General features: G+C 43.6%; 1 protein-coding gene across 1 annotated transcript; it reads left to right on the top strand.

The window, feature by feature from the left end:
* Positions 1–1834: 1834 nt before the first annotated feature.
* Positions 1835–19007, top strand: slc7a11 (solute carrier family 7 member 11). Its single transcript, XM_018746324.2, has 12 exons — positions 1835–2322; positions 11002–11128; positions 11401–11516; positions 13022–13147; positions 13309–13408; positions 13612–13656; positions 15273–15396; positions 15625–15728; positions 16924–17020; positions 17312–17461; positions 17939–18116; positions 18618–19007. Exons 1-12 carry the CDS (start codon positions 2049–2051, stop codon positions 18671–18673), a joined length of 1497 nt encoding a protein of 498 aa, XP_018601840.1. The 5' UTR covers positions 1835–2048; the 3' UTR covers positions 18674–19007.
* Positions 19008–19809: the final 802 nt, after the last annotated feature.

The following is a 19809-nucleotide window of genomic DNA, read 5'->3' on the forward strand; positions in this document are numbered from 1 at the left end:
TCAAGGCCAAGGGGATAGACTTTTTCTCATTGCCAGGGAGGAGCAAATGCTTGGTCAATCAGCAGTTAGGGTGAAATCAATGAGTCATAGATAAAGTCAGGAACTGAGGTGAATGGTCCAAAGCCAGGGGACATGGGAAGTGGGAAGTGGGAAGTGGGAAGTGGGAAGTGGGAAGTGGGAAGTGGGAAGTGGGAAGTGCTGTTTGCCCAGAAGGGCCAGCTGTCTCAAGTGAGATTCCACAACTGGGAAGTGGTTGAGTAGTGGTTTTTATAGCCAAGTGTTCCAGTTGAAATCAGGTGCTTAACTGGAGCCAGGTGCTGCTGGTTGAGGTGCAGGTGTGGTTGTGATAGCCATTTATTTATTATTTAACTAAGCATCAGTGAACATGTGATCTCCAGCTACTATCTGTTGTAGTAAATTCATATTAAAAATGAAATTTAACAATAGTCCCAGTCTTCAGGTAACACAGGTAAGTTGTTCCATGGAGCCACTCTATTGGGCAGATTCTTCTTGTGTGCAGGTAAAAGTAGTTATTTCTTATAGAACAAAAACAACCAGTTCCCATATGAAAAAATATATCACCTAAAACTAATTAATACTAAAATAAATGTTTATGATAATCAATGATCTTTTGAACTATTTTTTTTCTCTCTGCAAATCATGTCCTGTTAGAGGTGCTATGCCGCATTCCTAAGAAATATTTGATCCCTGCTCGTGCTGTAGTAGCCTTGAGCAAGGTAGTTACTCTGAATTACTGCAGTAAAAATTTGCCTGCTGTATAAATGGGTAAATCAATGTAAGCAGGTTAAAATCTGAAGTTGCTTTGGAGCTAAATGAATAAATAACAGTACTGAATTGATTAGCTGGGATTTACATCCGCCTTAATAGATGGTTGCTCTTGGTTGAGGTGTGACAGGAAGTAGGAAACAGGAAGTACGCACAATAGTCGCTTCTGTTGCGAAAGAGCTCCGAGAGCGTTGATGAACTGAAGGAACGCAGCCGGGATGATGAAAGAATTTGGAGTTTGCGACACCAAGTGTCTGTTTCTGTCCCGCAGTGTCTGACATGAGCATCTGCCAAAAGATGCACAGAAAATAAACATGTTTTGAAAATCAAATGACTGCATAACATTCAAAAAATACTGTTGTATTGAACAAAAAGCCTGTTCTTTGAAAGGGCATAAATGTTTTTTTGTTGTGTGGGATCCTGTTATGTGAGGACTCTGTATAATACACATATTTCCGGAAATGACAACTGGTTAACCTATCAGCTTTTTTAATTTATGTTTTAGAATATCAATATTTACATAGTTTTGCTTAGTAATTTTTTTTCATTTTTTTTTTTTTAGTTTATAACAAACGAAATAATTTGATATAAAACCCCTCATAACTGCAAACTTATATATGGCTTTTTACTCACATTAGGAGCATTCTACAACATTCTGCAACTTGAGATTTTGATAGTAGGCATATGAAAGTGCTATGTTTGGAGGGAGGTGGGAGGAGTACATAAGGGTTGGGTTGGGAGGTTCCAGACAGCTCATACATTTAGGCAAAAATTGCAGGATCAATACAAGGTTGAGGCAGAAAAGTCCAAAATGGGTATTTTTTTGCATTGCTGGCTGCGCTACAGCGTTCTGCTTCTTGTTTGGCGTGGAGAAAAACACTATGTACTCTGAAACTGCTGACTAATGTGAGGTTCTGGCAGCTGATGGAGCTTTTGCATCATCATCCTACGCACAAACTGAGCATGACACCGCTAGTGCCACAAGACTCTCTGAATCATTGTGACACAGCAGTTAGTGAGCGAGGAAGTGAGTGAGTGAGAGAGAGAGAGAGAGAGAGAGAGAGAGAGAGAGAGAGAAAGAGAGAGAAAAAGGGAGGGGGCCAGCATTCAACTTACAATCATCTAAACTTAGTCTCGGTGAGAACTACTTCATACAGTAGTAGCACTCTGGGTCATGCTACTCAGTGACACAGTTTCAAGGTAAAGGAAGAACTTCTACCAGAAGTTAGGTCTGCTTGCCAGAACAGCATACGCACCACACCATGCCCAGAAAGTCAGTCACAAGTAATAACATTCATGATCCATCCACCAAGGATGAGTCTGGACTGTTGGTCTCGTGTGAGACCCCCAGCCAGGCTCCGGGGGACAAGGTGGAATTGAAGAAGAAGGTGACCCTGCTGCGTGGGATCTCGATCATCATCGGGATCATCATCGGAGCCGGGATTTTCATCTCGCCTAAGGGGATCCTGAAGAACTCTGGGAGTGTGGGAATGTCTCTGGTCATCTGGGCCGCCTGTGGAGTCTTATCACTCTTTGGTAAGTGGGTTTGTGGAATGCTTTAAGGTAATAGTTTGTTATGAAATGCTGTAGAAAACATGCCATTACATGCCAGACAGGGCCAAAAGTCTTGAGAGAACAGATATGACATTGTATGATTGTGTGGCACAGCGAGTAGCGCTGCCGTCTTACAGCGCCTGGGTGGTGCGAGAGGATGTGGGTTTGATCCCTTCTCAGTCTGTGTGGAGTTTGCATGTTCTCCCTGTGTCTGTGTGGGTTTCCTCTGGGTGCTCTGGTTTCCTCCCACAGTCCCAAAAAATGCTGCTCAGGTTCACTCATAGTATGAGAGTGACAGAGAAAGTGTGTTCTACTGATGTATGGATGAATGACCCATCGTAAGTGGTGTATCTAGCAGTGTAAGTCACCTGGGTGAATAAGGTGTGTGGGCTGATAACACTACATAGAGTTCATTGGAAGTTGCTTTGGAGAAAGTGTCTGCTAAATATATAAGTGTAAATTGTTCATGATCTCAGATATTATCATGGAATTAGATTGCAAACCCAAGAGAAAATTTGAATACCGTGGGGCAGGTGTAGCAGGTAAATGGTTTGTTTTGAATTTCCTGTGACTTTCCAAACATGATAGCTGCTATAGGAAAAACTTTAGAAAATACTGTATATGTTATATATAATAGAAATATACATGCTTATGTATTCTTAGAAGATTTTTAGAAAATATATAGCCTTATCCTGAGATACAGCCATTCAATTTATTAGAATTGCACTCCTAGTTTGTCTGATGAAGCATTTCTTTGCATTGATGAGAACAAAATTGGAATTTAGTGGTTTTCCCCACAGTTGAGTTGAATGAGACATTGAAATTTATTCATTTAGAAAATAATTTTCTCGAAAGTGACAATTATTTATCTGACACCTTTAGCCAAGGTGATTTTAGTGTTAGGCACTATACAGTAAGCTCACTCCATTCATTCACCCATCTATGCAGTAGAGCAGTGTAACACACACACACACACACACACACACACACACACACACACACACACACACACACACACACACACACACACAAACAAACATTTACCCGCTACTGGCTTTTAAAGTCACCAGTTCACTTGAATCACATGTCTTTGTAAGGAAACACCAATGTGCAACAGCAGAGCCCAGGTGCTGCGAGACACCACATCAACTTGTCTGGCCACTGCGAATTCATCTGCATCATTTCCTTAGAATTTTTTGTTTTTTTTTGTGTATTTATTTTCTGTACGTTTATTTCTTTACTCATTAGATGCAAAACTTCTCTCCATTTTCTTTTGTCAGTAGCTCACCTGTACATGTAGAACTAGCATATGCCACAAACTAAGCATAAACAATTAAGTCTTAATTTAAAGATGTGAAACATTTACATTCCATAGCAAGGCCCATGTAAAGAATTTATATTTACATTTACATTTATTCATTTAGCAGACACTTTTTTTCTCAAAGTGACGTACATCTCATAGAAAATACAGTGTGTTCATTACATTAGCAGAAAGACAATTAAATGCAGACGTGTGATTCTTAAGTACAGTTAGTTTCTTTCCACCATATGAACCAATATTCATCACATAAGTAGCTGCATAAAATTTTGATCAGAATATCGATGATTCCTGATCATCCATCCATCCATCCATCTTCCTCCGCTTTTATCCGGGGCCGGGTCGCGGGGGCAGCAGTCCGAGCAGAGTACTCCAGACCTCCCTCTCCCCGCACACCTCCTCCAGTTCCTCTGGGGGAACCCCAAGGCGTTCCCAGGCCAGCCGGGAGACATAGTCTCTCCAACGTGTCCTGGGTCTGCCCCGAGGCCTCCTCCCAGTGGGACAAGCCCGGAGCACCTCCCCAGGGAGGCGTCCAGGAGGCATCCGGAACAGATGCCCGAGCCACCTCAACTGGCTCCTCTCGATGCGGAGGAGCAGCGGCTCTACTCCGAGCTCCTCCCGGGTGACTGAGCTCCTCACCCTATCCCTAAGGGTACGCCCAGCCACTCTGCGGAGGAAACTCATTTCTGCCGCTTGTATCCGCGATCTCATTCTTTCGGTCATGATCCAGAGTTCATGACCATAGGTGAGGGTAGGAACGTAGATCGACCGGTAAATTGAGAGCTTCGCCTTACGACTCAGCTCCCTCTTCACCACAACAGACCGGTACAATGACCGCATTACTGCAGACGCCGCACCGATCCGTCTGTCGACCTGCCGCTCCATTTTTCCCTCACTCGTGAACAAGACCCCAAGATACTTAAACTCCTCCACTTGAGGGAGCAACTCCCCCCTAACCCGGAGGGAGCAATCCACCTTTTTCCGACTGAGAACCATGGCCTCGGATTTGGAGGTGCTGATTCTCATCCCCGCCGCTTCGCACTCGGCTGCAAACCTCCCCAGTGCACGCTGCAAGTCTTGACTTGATGAAGCCAACAGGACCACATCGTCCGCAAAAAGCAGAGACGAGATCTCGCGGCCACCAAAACAGACACCCTCCGTTCCCTGACTGCGCCTAGAAATTCTGTCCATAAAAATAATGAACAGAATCGGTGACCAAGGGCAGCCCTGGCGGAGTCCAACATGCACCGGGAACAGGTCTGACTTACTGCCGGCAATGCGAACCAAGCTCCTGCTCCGGTCATACAGGGAACGAACAGCCCGTAGCAACGAGCCCCGAACCCCATAATCCCGAAGCACCCCCCACAGGATGCCACGAGGGACACGGTCGAATGCCTTCTCCAGGTCCACAAAACACATATGGACTGGTTGGGCAAACTCCCACGAACCCTCCAACACCCTAGTGAGGGTATAGAGCTGGTCCAGTGTTCCACGGCCAGGGCGAAAACCGCATTGCTCCTCCTGAATCCGAGGTTCGACTATCGGTCGGATTCTCCTTTCCAGTACCCTGGCATAGACTTTCCCAGGGAGGCTAAGGAGTGTGATCCCCCTGTAGTTGGAACACAATCTCCGGTCCCCCTTCTTAAAAAGAGGGACCACCACCCCGGTCTGCCAGTCCAGAGGCACCGTTCCCGAACTCCACGCGATGCTGCAGAGGCGTGTCAGCCAAGACAGCCCCACAACATCCAGAGACTTGAGAAACTCGGGGCGGATCTCATCCACCCCCGGAGCCTTGCCACCGAGGAGTTTTTTGACTACCTCAGCAACTTCAGCCAGGGTAATGGACGAGTCCCCCTCCGAGTCCCCAGCCTCAGCTTCCTCTACGGAAGGCGTGTCGGAGGGATTGGGGAGATCCTCAAAGTACTCCTTCCACCGCCCGAGAACATCCTCAGCTGAGGTCAGCAGCGCACCACTTCCACTGTAAACAGTGTTCGTGGAACACCGCTTCCCCCCTCTGAGTCGCCGGACGGTTTGCCAGAATCTCTTTGAGGCCGACCGAAAGTCTTCCTCCATGGCCTCACCGAACTCCTCCCAAGCCCGAGTTTTTGCCGCGGCGACTGCCAGAGCCGCGCTCCGTTTGGCCCGTCGGTACCCGTCAGCTGCTTCAGGAGTCCCATGAGCCAGCCAGGCCCGATAGAACTCCTTCTTCAGCTTGACGGCATCCCTTACTTCCGGTGTCCACCACCGTGTTCGGGGATTGCCGCCGCGACAGGCACCGGAGACCTTATGGCCGCAGCTCCGAACAGCCGCACCGACAATGGAGGAGCGGAACATAGTCCATTCAGACTCAATGTCCCCCACCTCCCTCGGGACCTGGTTGAAGCTCTGTCGGAGGTGGGAGTTGAAGACCTCTCTGACAGGGGCCTCCGCCAAACGTTCCCAACAGACCCTCACTATGCGTTTGGGCCTGCCAGGTCTGTCCAGCTTTTTCCCCCGCCATCGAATCCAACTCACCACCAGGTGGTGATCAGTTGACAGCTCAGCCCCTCTCTTCACCCGAGTGTCCAAGACATATGGCCGAAGGTCAGAAGAAACGACTACAAAGTCGATCATCGACCTCCGACCTAGGGTGTCCTGGTGCCAAGTGCACTGGTGGACACCCTTATGCATGAACATGGTGTTCGTTATGGATAAACCGCGACTAGCACAGAAATCCAATAACAACTCACCGCTCGGGTTCAGATCAGGGAGGCCGTTCCTCCCAATCACGCCCCTCCAGGTATCACTGTCGCTGCCCACGTGGGCGTTAAAGTCCCCCAGTAGAACGACAGAGTCCCCAGTGGGAGCGCTTTCCAGCACGCCCCCCAGGGACTCTAAAAAGGCCGGGTACTCTACACTGCCGCTAGGCGCATAAGCACAAACGACAGTGAGAGACCGTTCCCTGACCCGAAGGCGTAGGGAGATGACCCTCTCATTCACCGGGGTAGACTCCAACACATGGCGGCTGAACTGGGGGGCTATTAATAAGCCCACACCAGCCCGCCGCCTCTCACCTTGGGCAACGCCAGAATAGTGGAGAGTCCACCCTCGATCGAGTAGAGTGGTTCCAGAACCCAAGCTGTGAGTGGAAGTGAGCCCGACTATATCTAGATGGTATCTCTCAACTTCCCGCACCAGCTCAGGCTCCTTCCCCGCCAGTGAGGTGACATTCCAAGTCCCAAAAACCAGAGTTGGCGCCCGAGGTTTGGGTCGGCCGGGCACTCGGCCCCGACCACCGCCCAAATCACAACGCACCGGCCCCTTATGGTTTCTCCGGCAGGTGGTGAGCCCACCGAAGAGCGGCTCCACGTTGTGGCTTCGGGCTGAGCCCGGCCAGGCCCCGTGGGCATAGACCTGGCCACCAGGCGCTCGCATGCGAGCCCCCCCCCCAGGCCTGGCTCCAGGGTGGGGCCCCGGTGACCCCATACCGGGCGGGGTAAACGGACGCCTTGATTTTTTTGTCATAAGGGGTTTTTGAACCGCGCTTTGTCTCGTCTGTCATCCAGGACCTGTCTGCCATGGGAGACCCTACCAGGGGCATGTAGCCCCAGACAACATAGCTCCTGGACTCATTCAGGCACTCAAACCCCTCCACCACGATAAGGTGGCGGTTCACGGAGGAGGATTCCTGATCATGTTCCTGGTTTTTTTTTTTTTTTTCTGAGATATACATAAACATTTACGATACATTGCAGATGTAGCTGTGTAATGGGTCATCCGGATATCATCTTCAAGTTCGAGTGTATGAACTTAAGAGATCATGGACGAAGTGAGTCTTATATATGGAAAGACCATACAAGTAGGCCTGCTTTTATTTTTCTGTATATAAAAAATGCCTTGCAAAAGAGGTAATCTAAAACTAAACCTAGCTGTTTTACTCCGAAGCCAAAGTGCTCCTTGACATTGGAAGAAGTAACTGGGCTCTCATGTGAGTTATTTCTTCCACTTTGACACCGTGGTATTTAACTTGTGAGACTGTTCAAACAAGAGAGTGCGTTGTGACATTTAAAGAGCAGAAAAAGCTTATAAAAAGAGGGTAAAAGATGCACCGTGCGGTAATAAAGGTAATCTCCAAAATGAGCGACTTGAAATTTTGATACAGAGCAATTAAACTTTTGCGGACACGAAATCAGTAGAAAGGTGACCTCGCCCCGGTGATATTGACGTCAATGTTTGCACAACACACCTCCTGATAACACACCAGGAAAGACTGAGAGTGCTCTCTTGGAAAGAGCGCTCCTGTAGAACACACAGAGTGTTTCTTCGGCGAATCTGCCCTCACATTGTCGGCACGTGCGTCTTAAGCGATGTTTGCTCCTTCCTGAGATCTACAGGATACACATATCTTGAAGGAGTGAAGCCATCGAGTGCCATGACAGTGAATGGCATTTTCCGACACCTGTAAATTGTACGCAGCTCGATAAAGGCCTGTTGGAGCTTGTTGAGCACACAGACGCTAATTACAGGACAAATACCCTGACCCCGACATGCCGCACCACAAACATCCCCCCACAGCTTCCCCGACATCTTCCTCGGGTGAAATTTGCACAGGTCCCGTCAGCCGGGACCACAAACTGAGCTCGAGAAAAATAAAAAATAAAATTTCCAAAACCATCCACTGCTGCTTTCATACGGCGGCTGCAATTATACAGCACGCAACTGAAGGGCCATTGCCAAGGCGGGTTTTTCGACGAGTCGGTTTGAATTTACGCATGGTGCTCTTATTTTGAGGGCAAGAGTCGTAGCAATGAGCAGAGACATACTTTAGCGTAAAAGCCGACGCAATTAAAAAAAACGAAAAGGCAACAAAAGAACAGTGCTTGAAAACTAATTCTGTTATGGATGTATTGAATGGTCGCACCTCGCACCTTTATGGATTTGCTGTGCCGTAATTAGCTTCCGTCCGTGTGCTGCGCTTGAATGTTGCCTAAAATCTAAAAGAAGCAATTACCTTGAATTACCTTCTCGAAAGCAAAGCCTTGAAATGGAAATACACAGGGAAGATATGGAGTACCTCCTGGTGACTTCCCACATGGTAATTTAAGGCCTGTGGACCCTGGTATCCCCGCTCCATGGTGGGAGACAGGAAACCCTGTTTCTAGAGTAAGTGGAAGATCCAATCAGAGCAGGAAAGATGCTCACTGCCTCACAGCATGAAGGAAAAGCAAGGGAAACTGTAGGTGGCGTGGTGGTTAGGGAGCTGGAGTTCCAGGCTAAATGGCCCCACATTCAAATACTTCATAGCTCATACTGCAGCACGAAGCACAACCGTTAAAGCCGTTGCCTTATAATCAAATGACGTGGATTTGAACTATGCTATTACTGCACAAGGTACGGATCCTGGACTGCTCCAGAAGAAATTACCATGCTATACAAATGGGTAAATCATGGTAAGCAGCAAAACCTAGAAGTAATTTTCCATGGAGCAAGACATGAGCTATACTCCTGCAAAGATCAGCACTCGGGTTATGGCCTACAATACGGTTAAAGGATCAGAACCCTTATACCTACTGGAGTTGTTTACTGGCTTCAGTGTGATGGAATGAACTCTCACTGTCCCGCAGAACTGCTGAGTCCCTTTCAGAACTCGAGAAAGGTCTCCAAACACATCTCATTCAGACCCGCTTCTTTCTCGATCTCTTTAAGTTTCATGTCATCACATCTGTCACAATCAGCTTTGTGTTTCCTATGAAATTTATAAGCAGCTACTTGTGTAATCCATGCAAATACACACACACACCTTCTGAACCGCTTGTCCCATACGGGGTCGCGGGAGACCGGAGCCTAACCCGGCAACTCAGGGCATAAGGCTGGAGGGGGAGGGGACACACCCAGGAAGGACACCAGTCCATCGCAAGGCACTCCAAGCAGGACTCAAACCCCAGACCCACCGGAGAGCAGGACCCAGTCCAACCCACTGCGCCGCCACGCCACCGCGCCACCGCCGTGCAAATACATACCACAGTAAAAGCAGTAGTATTGGACAAATTGTGTTTCGGCAATTGTGTGTCTGGAGCTAAACCTCTTTATTTGTCGTTGAAGCAGTTTTGTCTACTCTGAGTTGCATGTAACTTTGGAAAAAAAAGCATTTGCTAAATATAAATTCAAGAGTGGGCTTTGGTGTTATACCTAAGATACTTAACCTGAATTGCTTTAATAAAATATCTAATCCTCATAAATAGGTATACGTAATTGTAAGCTTTGTATGTGACCAAAAGACAGTTAATGCATTTATCTAAGACAAATGTGTTCTTGTTGTCTCTGGAAAATGACATTTTTATTGAGCCAGGTGATGACTGAGGTGGTCATAGTTGTATTAATGCAGATAACTTTGCTATTTGTCCCACCAAGAAGACTATAATTACATAACCTTTTCTCTTTTATAGTTCTTGTATTTATTACCATGATCATTTTAATGGTGTTGTGTTATGATAGAGTACTCAAAGTCTTGTCCTAATCCCAGTAGATTATATAGTCATGATTTGACTTTAGATGGCAGAGGTGTGTCAACCACAGCTGGATGTATTGTGCAACACCCAGTGATGGGAATCCGCAGAAATACCCCCCTGTACACTCATCCATAAGTGTCAGGTCATCGTATTGAGTGAGGGAGCCCAAGTTCCCCATGTGTTCTCTCTTTAGGTTTGGATGCAGCCAGAACAAAAAAAGAGGGAAAGATGACTTCTGAGGACACTTTGCAAAACAGATTACAGTCCAACAAACCACCAGTTGTTCAAAACCCATTCCATAATCAAATCCAATACATGACTTGATACTCTCTAGGTATTTTGTGCAAGGCTGTGTAAAACTTTTTAAACAGATCTTCCTGTACACTTTAACATTTTCAAAATGTAGTAGTAGTAGTAGTAATAATAATAATAATAATAATAATAATAATAATAATAATAATAATAATAATGATAATGAGAATTCAGTTCCTCCCTCAAAAATCAACACAATAACGAATTAAACATTATAACACCAAAGTAGATGGCTCAGCAGCGATCACTTCCAACTTGCCAACTCCTCCGTGCATGTGGACGCCGGCCTCTTGGAAACTGAGAAACTGATTAAATTTTCTTCCCTTAATATTGCACATTCCAGCTCTTTGCATGACAGCCCTCTTATATAATAACGTTCATCTTGTCTGGTTCTATCACCTCTTTCTGCAGTGCTTCACTGTTCTTGCTGTGATGCTTCATCGGTTCTTGCAAAGTTGGGTGTTTTCATTTCTCTACTTTCATTGTTCCTATATTTCTTTATTTATTTATTTATTTTTTTATTTATTTTTTTTTTTATTACAGGGGCCCTGTCTTATGCAGAACTTGGCACGTGCATCAAGAAATCTGGAGGTCACTATACCTATATCCTTGAAGCTTTTGGTCCAAAAATGGCATTTATTAGACTCTGGGTGGATTTGATCGCAATAAGGTAAGGATTCTACACTAAAAAATTCCTGGAGGCCTGGGGTTAATATTGTTGGGCAGTAATACTGATCCACAATCTATTGATAATAACAAGGTGGTCAGTTATTTTAATGAATTTATAGGTTATATAAAATACAAACATCTTTTGTAACTTCTTCTCTTGGCAGATTAATAAGGTAAATGTAAACTGCAAACAAAGTGCCTCAGTGTCTGAGAGGAATGAAGTAGATATAGAAAATAAAAGAAGTAAAATGTTATTTATTTTTTTCCCTCCAGGCCTGCAGGGATGGCAGTTATATCTTTGGCGTTCGGACGCTACATCCTGGAGCCAATTTTTATGCCGTGCAACGTACCCGAATTTGCCGTGAAACTTGCCACATCCATTGGATTAAGTAATATATCATTTTTAATGCCCCTCGTTCAGGCAGAGTACACGGTAGAACTAGTGTGGGCATGACACCGATAAACTAATGCAAGACAAGCAAATACATGAGTCACAGCAATACCTCATAAGATACACATTTTTGTAGGTCATGTGCATAGCAAAACTTTTATGTAGTTTAGCAGCTCTTTTTTGATTGTATGAAAAACTGTTTTCATATGTGACTTCCTTTGTTTTGAAGTATAATAATAATAATAATAATAATAATAATAATAATAATAATAACCTGGGAAATACAATTACAATGTCAAAGGCACTTGCAAGTAAAGTTAATATAAATTACTTGCCCATTACTCTCTGCAAAAGGATTGTTTCAAGTTAGTTATGAATGAAATAGTTCTAAATCAATAGAAGCTTTGCTTTGGGGGAACTTGTGCAAATTTATTTGGATGGCTATTGAGAATTATTGATATAGCTGGGACCTACAGCCAAAAACAAAAAGTCGAGATGGTCATTTGTCACATGCTTGATGGAATCACTTAGATGCATTTTGAGAACTTCCATCAAACAATGGTTAAATTATTGTATGTGCTGGACAGTAAGTGGAACTTTAAAATATAAATGTCACCCTGAAAGAATAGCATATTTGCTGTTTCGTTGTGGAGATAGGACTTGTGACATATTGATTTCTGGTGAGATTAGGAAAAAGAGACTACAGAACAGCAATTCATCCACATCAGCTGCTGGGATGTTCTGTATCGACATGGTGTATGGCGGTGACTCAAAGCCTCAGTCAAAGCAAAGCACAAAATCGGACCGCAAACCAGGCTTTGCTTTATGTTCTTGTGTTGCGGCATGCATTCGCTGGAGCCCACGGCTCCACTTTGCAATCAAACTATCATTTGATTAATAAAAAGTTAAAAGTACCCTCCGATCGAACCACTCGCCCCATACAGGGCACAGGGAACCGGAGCCTAACCCGGCACACAGGACGTAAGGCCGGAGGGGGAGGGGACACACCCAGGACGGGACGCCAGTCCGTCGCAAGGCACCCCAAGCGGGACTCGAACCCCAACCCCATTGAAGAGCAGGACCAGGACCAACCCACTGCACCACTAAACATACCCTAAAATACCAAAAAAGGTTATTTCCTCTACAGCAGATATAAGAAAGGGCATCTTCTTGTACTTTCATGTCAGTAAATTGCTTGGTTTATTGTAAGTGTTCAAAAACATTTACAACCTTTCCATGTTTTCATTAATGCATTTTCAAAAATGAGATTGCACTTGTACGCAACGGGTTTGGCCGGTGCCCGCTCTGTGGTGGGTCCGGGGTTCGAGTCCTGCTTGGGGTGCCTTGCGATGGACTGGTGTCCCGTCCTGGGTGTTTCCCCTCCCTCTTCATCCTTGCGCCCTGTGTCTTCGGGATAGGCTCCGGCTCGCCGCGACCCTGCTCGGGAAAAGCGGTTGTCGACATTGGTTGGACTGCACTAACATGTTTTGTTTTCTTCCATAGCGGCAGTGATGTACCTCAACAGCATGAGCGTAACTTGGACGGCACGGATACAAGTCTTACTGACCTTCACCAAACTCATCCCCATCGCCATCATCATCATTCCCGGGATGATTCAGCTCTTCAGAGGTAATACAACAACACCGTATCATACTGCCAGAAGCAAGTTCCAGCACGGTTCATCTTTGTTAGGCACTTGATCTGTTCATCTTAGAGCCAGTCTCCCTCATACGACTTTTGAGACATGAATAGAGTGCTTTCTAGATTGACATCAATGTGTGTCGGTGCAGGTGAAACCCAAAACTTTGAAAATGCGTTTGAAGTCGATGGCATTCAATTTTCGGGACTTCCATTGGCCTTTTACTCGGGCATGTATGCTTATTCCGGATGGTAGGTGAAAAACCTGTTTGTTTCTTCTTTTACGTAAAAAGATTCTGTGTTTCAATTTCCCCCCTTATTTTCTGTAGTTAACCAACCTCCTTTTTATTTGCCTCCTTTTTCAGATTAAATTATGCGTATTGTGTTACTCATTGACAGCAGCTGTATAATCAGGAAAGTTTCTCTTGCTGAGATCCTGTATTTTTCCTGTGCAGGTTTTACCTGAATTTTGTAACAGAGGAAGTAGAGCATCCTGAAAAGTAAGTTTTTACCTTTTGCAGAAATTAATTTTAAGGCCTATTAACTCCTGGTAAAAGCGGGCAGTAGTAAATATGGCTATTTTTCTTAATGCATTGTTGACACACACAGTATGATGACATTTACTGAAAATGAGATGCCTCTTTCCTGACAAATGCGGTTTGATTTATCACTGTTTGTGTGTATAAACAAACTACCTCTCCAATTACTTACACCAGCACAATGCCTCCAGATCAGGTGCTCTAATGCCTGTATTTTCACTGGTAGTCTTTAGTCCACAAGTACAACCAGTCTTAAGGCCTTCATGAGCCTATACTTGATTCCAGCAGATTCTTTTTCATTACTGTTTTGTAAGGTGCATATATTGCAGTTCTTAAAAACAAGCCTACTGCATCATCTCTACATACATTGCAAGGGATCTGCAAGTCACAGGTGGATACATCAATGTGCTGTAAGGTTTTGTGGTTAAAAAGAGGTTCGCTGAAGACTTTTTCATTTTCCCTCTCATGCTTGACTGTTTTATTATTCTGTAGTTGTTATTACTTTCCAAGTTTCACTTTGCATCTTGCCTTCCTTTATTTCTGTCTCTGCCACTTCACTTGTAGGTTCCTTGAGGTGTTTAGAATGGGTTTCTTCTCTTGGGAACTTTAGTGACTGGTGAGCACTGTAGTTCATAAACAAAAACCAATATATGATACTATATATATTGGCATACAGATATTGCTTACATGTCTGAAGATAATACAATTTCTGGGAGATCTGTCATGTTCTACAATTGATCAAGGGGTGGTGGGTGGGGTAGTGGTTTGAGGTGCCCCTTGGCACTAACAGGACCCAGGTTTGAATGTTTCTCCTACTGAAGGACCCTTTAGCAATATATGTATTCTAAATTGCTCCAGTAAAAATTCAGCTGTGATCTTAACTTTCATTACTTAATTTTCCTACTTTCTCTCATCTTTGAATAGACTTCAGTGATTCTAGGCTCGTATAGGAACAGCGGGAATTTAGAGCTGACAATACTGTGTGTATATATAATATAATAGGGAAACCAAAATATTATGGAACTGCCTGTAACTAACAAAAATGGTCTATTATTCCCTAATGTACACACATTATTTCAAAAGATCAGTCTTTTAAGACCATGTGACCTCCTGAGACCCAGAAATTAATATTTTTGTCTACTGCAGAAGACATACAGTATGGTTCAATTTGTATCTCCCAAACTATACACCTTACAGTGCCGTGGCTTGACACAGAGGACATTCTATGCATTTAAAAGATATCTGGGGACAGGGCTTGAACAAGTTTCTAGAAATCAAGACACAATTTCAAAATTTTATACAAATAAAACAATATTAATAATGCGAAGTTTGAGATGTATTACTCATATATACAGTAAGATGGAAGCAGGAAGAGTCTGATTTACAGAAAGCAAACTTTACAAAAATTTTTGGCCCTTACACATGCAATTTTACATTGCCTTTAAGTTTGTGTGACTGTATAAAAACATGTATTTTATGAACATTTTATGTGCTGAGCATTTAGCTAAATGTACATGGACCGGTGGTGGGAGATTTGCGAATGGCTTTGGCACTTTGCCATCCTTGCTCTTTTTCAGAACGTTACCTTTGGCCATATGCATCTCAATGACAGTTGTCACCTTCTGCTATGTGCTGACAAATGTGGCCTATTACACTGTAATGACGGCGCAGGAGCTGCTGGACTCGGATGCCGTCGCTGTGGTGAGTTCTCAAAATGCTCCGTCATCTCGCTGTACCTTTCCTTTCGATGTGTTTAATCGTGTCGCAAATGCGGACTAAACCACGTTGATACGCAGGTTATGCTGACAGGGAAACTCTTGAGACTGTTTTGTCATTTTATTCATTGTTCGCATTACTTTCATGGGTAGCTGCTGCCAGAGAGACGCTGGTTGATTTCACTCTCTTTCTCTTTCCATTTTCCCTCCACAGACTTTTGCAGAGAAGCTATATGACAACTTCTCGATGGTAGTTCCAGTTCTTGTTTCACTCTCTTGCCTCGGGTCCATGAACGGTGGCCTGTTTGCCATCTCAAGGTGGGTGCTGTGCTGCCATGGGTCACTTTGTTTTCTAACTTCCCTGCACCATAGTAACGGTGAACAGCGTGAGTACGCTTTCCCCCACAAGGCATTTGGTTAACAATTTTGATGAAGAGATGAACATACATGTCTTTCCAGCCCTCCTGGAGCAGTTCCAAAAAGATGTAGGACACTGCTTCTCCTCTTCTGTGCGGTTTGGCCCATACAGGTGTTATTTGCTTACTTTTACTGCCAAAGTCTGTGTTTACAGAACCCAAACATGGAACACAGAATTTTGTGTCCAAATAAAACAAATAAAAAGAGAGATAAAAGGAGAAAAAATCAAACGTTTAATAGTGAAGTACAAAATGTTAACAGGAACTGCCCCTCAAACAACTCTTAAGTTCACAACGTACCACATCAACACTTTCCCTTCAGCCTCAGTGCACTATTTCATAGTGTCCTTCAATTTTTTATTGTCTGCATCGACTTCTCCTTCAATGACCTCTTTCCAGGAATCGAGTGTAGCTGGACTGGAGCCTGAGACATACACTCCTTTTTATAACTGCACAATTCAAATTCTCTAAATCACAGATGCATGACCTCATCAGAATGAAGTGTGACGTTAACAGAAATGTAGTCAAGGTTTCAATAAGTACATTATTAATTGTGCTAAAATATTGGCAAGGCAGGCAGCAGGTAACACAATGGTTGGAGATGCTGCTTTATACTCAAAGGGCCCAGGTTCACATCCCATGTCCTGTTGTTGTATCCTTGATACGGTAAAACCTGCTGAGTTGCGTAAGTGGATAAATCATTATCAGTGACTTTGGATAAATATAATGCGTAAAGGAATAAATAAACTCGCAGTCAATTGTTTACTATGTGAATCCTGCTGAGTGAAGTAGAAACAGAAAAGTAGACCTGGAAAATCCATTGGCAGTCTAACACCCGTACGACTGAAATATTTTAACTCATGTCATGACACATGCAACCTTTCGTTCTATGTGTTGAATGTGTGTCTCCAAGTGTGATGCTGACATGTATTGATTCAGAGCATATTGCCAGCGGCAAAGACCCCAGGCAGCTATTGAATTTTGATGGGCAGCCCTGTTCAGTCAGCTGCTATCTGGCTCATCCATAGTGGCTCTTTGCAGGTCTTTTGGTTCTTGTGGGTCGAAGTGCTACTTCCTGTTCTGCTGTTTCCCACCAGGATGTTTTACGTGGCGTCCCGAGAGGGTCAGCTCCCCGAGATCCTCTCCATGATCCATGTCCGAAGGCACACTCCTATCCCTGCCGTCATCATCCTGGTGAGACCAGCATAATAGAACCAATTAACTTCTTTTAATATCAACATTAAAACACTAGAAGAATGTCGAGGCATTCCATTCCCTTTCTATAAACACTTCCATTTCAGTGTGATACAGTCACTGCTGTTCTTTTGCAACATAACACACAATTCCATGGCACCGATCATTCATACTGATCATAGGTATTGACCTCACAATGGACTAGTGCCACAATGATTTGTGCTTTGAACGGAGAACGCAATGCTGGATGATGTATGCTGATGTTCATCTGTTTTTGTCTCCTCTTTACAGTATCCACTGACGATACTAATACTGTTCTTAGGAGACATTTACAGCCTGCTGAACTTCATGAGCTTCATGCGTTGGCTTTTCATAGGAATTGCAGTGCTGGGCCTGATTTACCTCCGATTTACTCGGCCTGACATGGAGCGCCCCTTCAAGGTAACGAGTTGCATGACAATGCACGTTCCATCAGACCCAATACAGAATCTGGATGTTTTGAAATGCACACCTGTGAGCCACGCTTCTGCTGAAAGAAGATATAAAAATGTGCCTGTTTTCTGAGAACATCTAAACAGTCATTAGAACCATTGTCGGCAGATAACAACGTTCGGAAAAGTAATGTCTTTTGACAGGCCATAAATACAGTTCCCAAAGGCTTCGCCAAATAGTTGTACCTAATGAATGTTCAAACATGTCTGTTGCTTTTTCTAAAGTTCTTTCAACAATTGTACCAAACTTTCAGGGGAGAGCGTTACTGCGCCAATTACACTGACATTCAGGATTTTCATTCAAGATGCCACTTTGGCAGAAAAGACCACCAATTTATGTAGCTCATTATCATGATGAATGCAGAAGAGCACCACAAAGGAACAATCCATAACTGACTTTTTTTTTTCTTCACCCCTTTTCTGTTAGGTGCCTTTGTTTATCCCAGCTGTGTTCTCCTTCACTTGTTTCTTCATGGTTTTCTTCTCTCTCTACTCGGACCCGTTCAACACCGGGATCGGATTTATTATCAGCATGACTGGGATCCCAGCCTACTACATCTTCATTGCATATGACAAAAAGCCAAAGTGGATACTGAAACTGTCAGGTAAGGCGATGCTGCTATGTCCTGAAGTTTAGAGCACTTTCTGTAAGCAATATGCACAAATAAGGGAGGATAATAAAAATATGCAAAATAGGGAATATACACACATTGGCTGAGGCCACCTGTCCTGAGTGAGGTCGTGGCAAGCCAGAGCCTAGCCCAGCAACACAGGGCATAAGGCTGGAGGGGGAGGGCATACACCCAGGACAGGATGCCAGTCCATCACAAGGCACCCCACGCGGGACTCAAACTCCAGACCCACCAGAGAGCAGGTACAGGCGAAATCCGCTGTGCCACTACGCCCACCACAAAAGTAGGAAATAAATTAATATAATACGTTAACATAATAAAAGGTACATGACTGGGTAAATAAGAGTAAACAACAAGGACAGTAATAAAAAAGTGAAAACAATCATGGTAATGGCACAGTCTCGTTCGCAGATGTACACATGTCAACAGCGTTTTGTTGAACCTTCATAATTCCCTCCATTTTTATCATTTCAGATTCAATAAACAGGTCTCTCCAAATCATTATGGAAGTTGTCCCTTCAGAATACTGACGGATGTTTCCATACACAATGAGGAATGCTGCGAAACTGGGGCTTACAATATTATGGTGCTTTGTTTGCTACACAGATGATGACTGAAAGCCATGACTGTACTCTAATTTGTTCAACTATACAAAGCTGCTTTTTATAGAGGTCTGTTTTTACATAAGTGTGTCACAACTTCGCTCAAATTTTATGAAGAAGTTGAATGTTTAACATGTCAAAGTGTTTGTTTTTAAAATCAAATTTTGAGTTATTTGTTTAGTTATTTGTTATTTCTAGAGTTTGCGTTATTAAACATTTCAGTCAGATATTACAGACACTAGCAAAATTACAGAAAATATACTGAGTTCCTTGACCAAGGTTATTTTTTTGCAACACACATTTTGCTAACTGGATTCTTAAAAAAAGGTAATTTTTTAATGGTTTTTATTTCATAAAATTTGTATTTTTGTATTGTAATAACACGTTGTATGTTCAGGCATATTATACATCAAGTATTTCTAAACAGCTGCCATTTTCAGAACAAGATATATATTGTTATTTGGCAATAATTGGATGTGAAATAAAACAATACAAGATTCTGTAAAATTTAGTACATAATCTTCATCTGTTTCAACTGATGACAAGAAAAAGTACATTTTAAGGCTTATCTGGAGAATAAATACGGTAAAGCATATGAAGGTCTGTATCTTTAAATTCAACTTTAAACGTGAACTAAGAAAATCACAAAGGTCAGACAAGAATTATTTCAGTTTTGGTTAAAAATGTGTGTTTTATAGGTTGACCTGACCCTCGAGCGTGGGTCACATGAACACAAAAATTTAAGAGTACTGCTAAAGTGGCTTCTTGAAATAATTTGTATGACAATGTGTAATGAATGTATAACATATAGTGAATGTTTATGTTTTCAGTGATTTTTTTTTCTTCCCTCATACTAAGGATGGTTAATAGCATAGAAAATGTCCACCGTGGTAGAGCTCAACCACTTAAACACTACTGACATACTACATATGGCAGCAGTTTCAGCACAGCTGAGGACAGCAACAGAAAATAAAAGCACAAGAAGTAAAATTGGCAGAGACCCCTATCTGAAGGGTGCAAGGAATGCTGATTTGCAGCTCTGCACTTCCTTCCATACAAGTGAC

Source organism: Scleropages formosus, chromosome 5 (genome assembly GCF_900964775.1).
Source record: "Scleropages formosus chromosome 5, fSclFor1.1, whole genome shotgun sequence".
Classification (NCBI taxonomy): Eukaryota; Metazoa; Chordata; class Actinopteri; order Osteoglossiformes; family Osteoglossidae; genus Scleropages; species Scleropages formosus.

What these genes read in the sequence shown, in the direction of transcription:
- slc7a11 (XM_018746324.2), top strand. Translation starts at nt 2,049, where the DNA reads ATGCCCAGAAAGTCAGTCACAAGTAATAACATTCATGATCCATCCACC. An exon ending in TGCCACATCCATTGGATTAA is followed by an intron (nt 11,517 to 13,021) that starts GTAATATATCAT and finishes TTTCTTCCATAG; the next exon opens with CGGCAGTGATGTACCTCAAC. An exon ending in GAAGTAGAGCATCCTGAAAA is followed by an intron (nt 13,657 to 15,272) that starts GTAAGTTTTTAC and finishes GCTCTTTTTCAG; the next exon opens with AACGTTACCTTTGGCCATAT.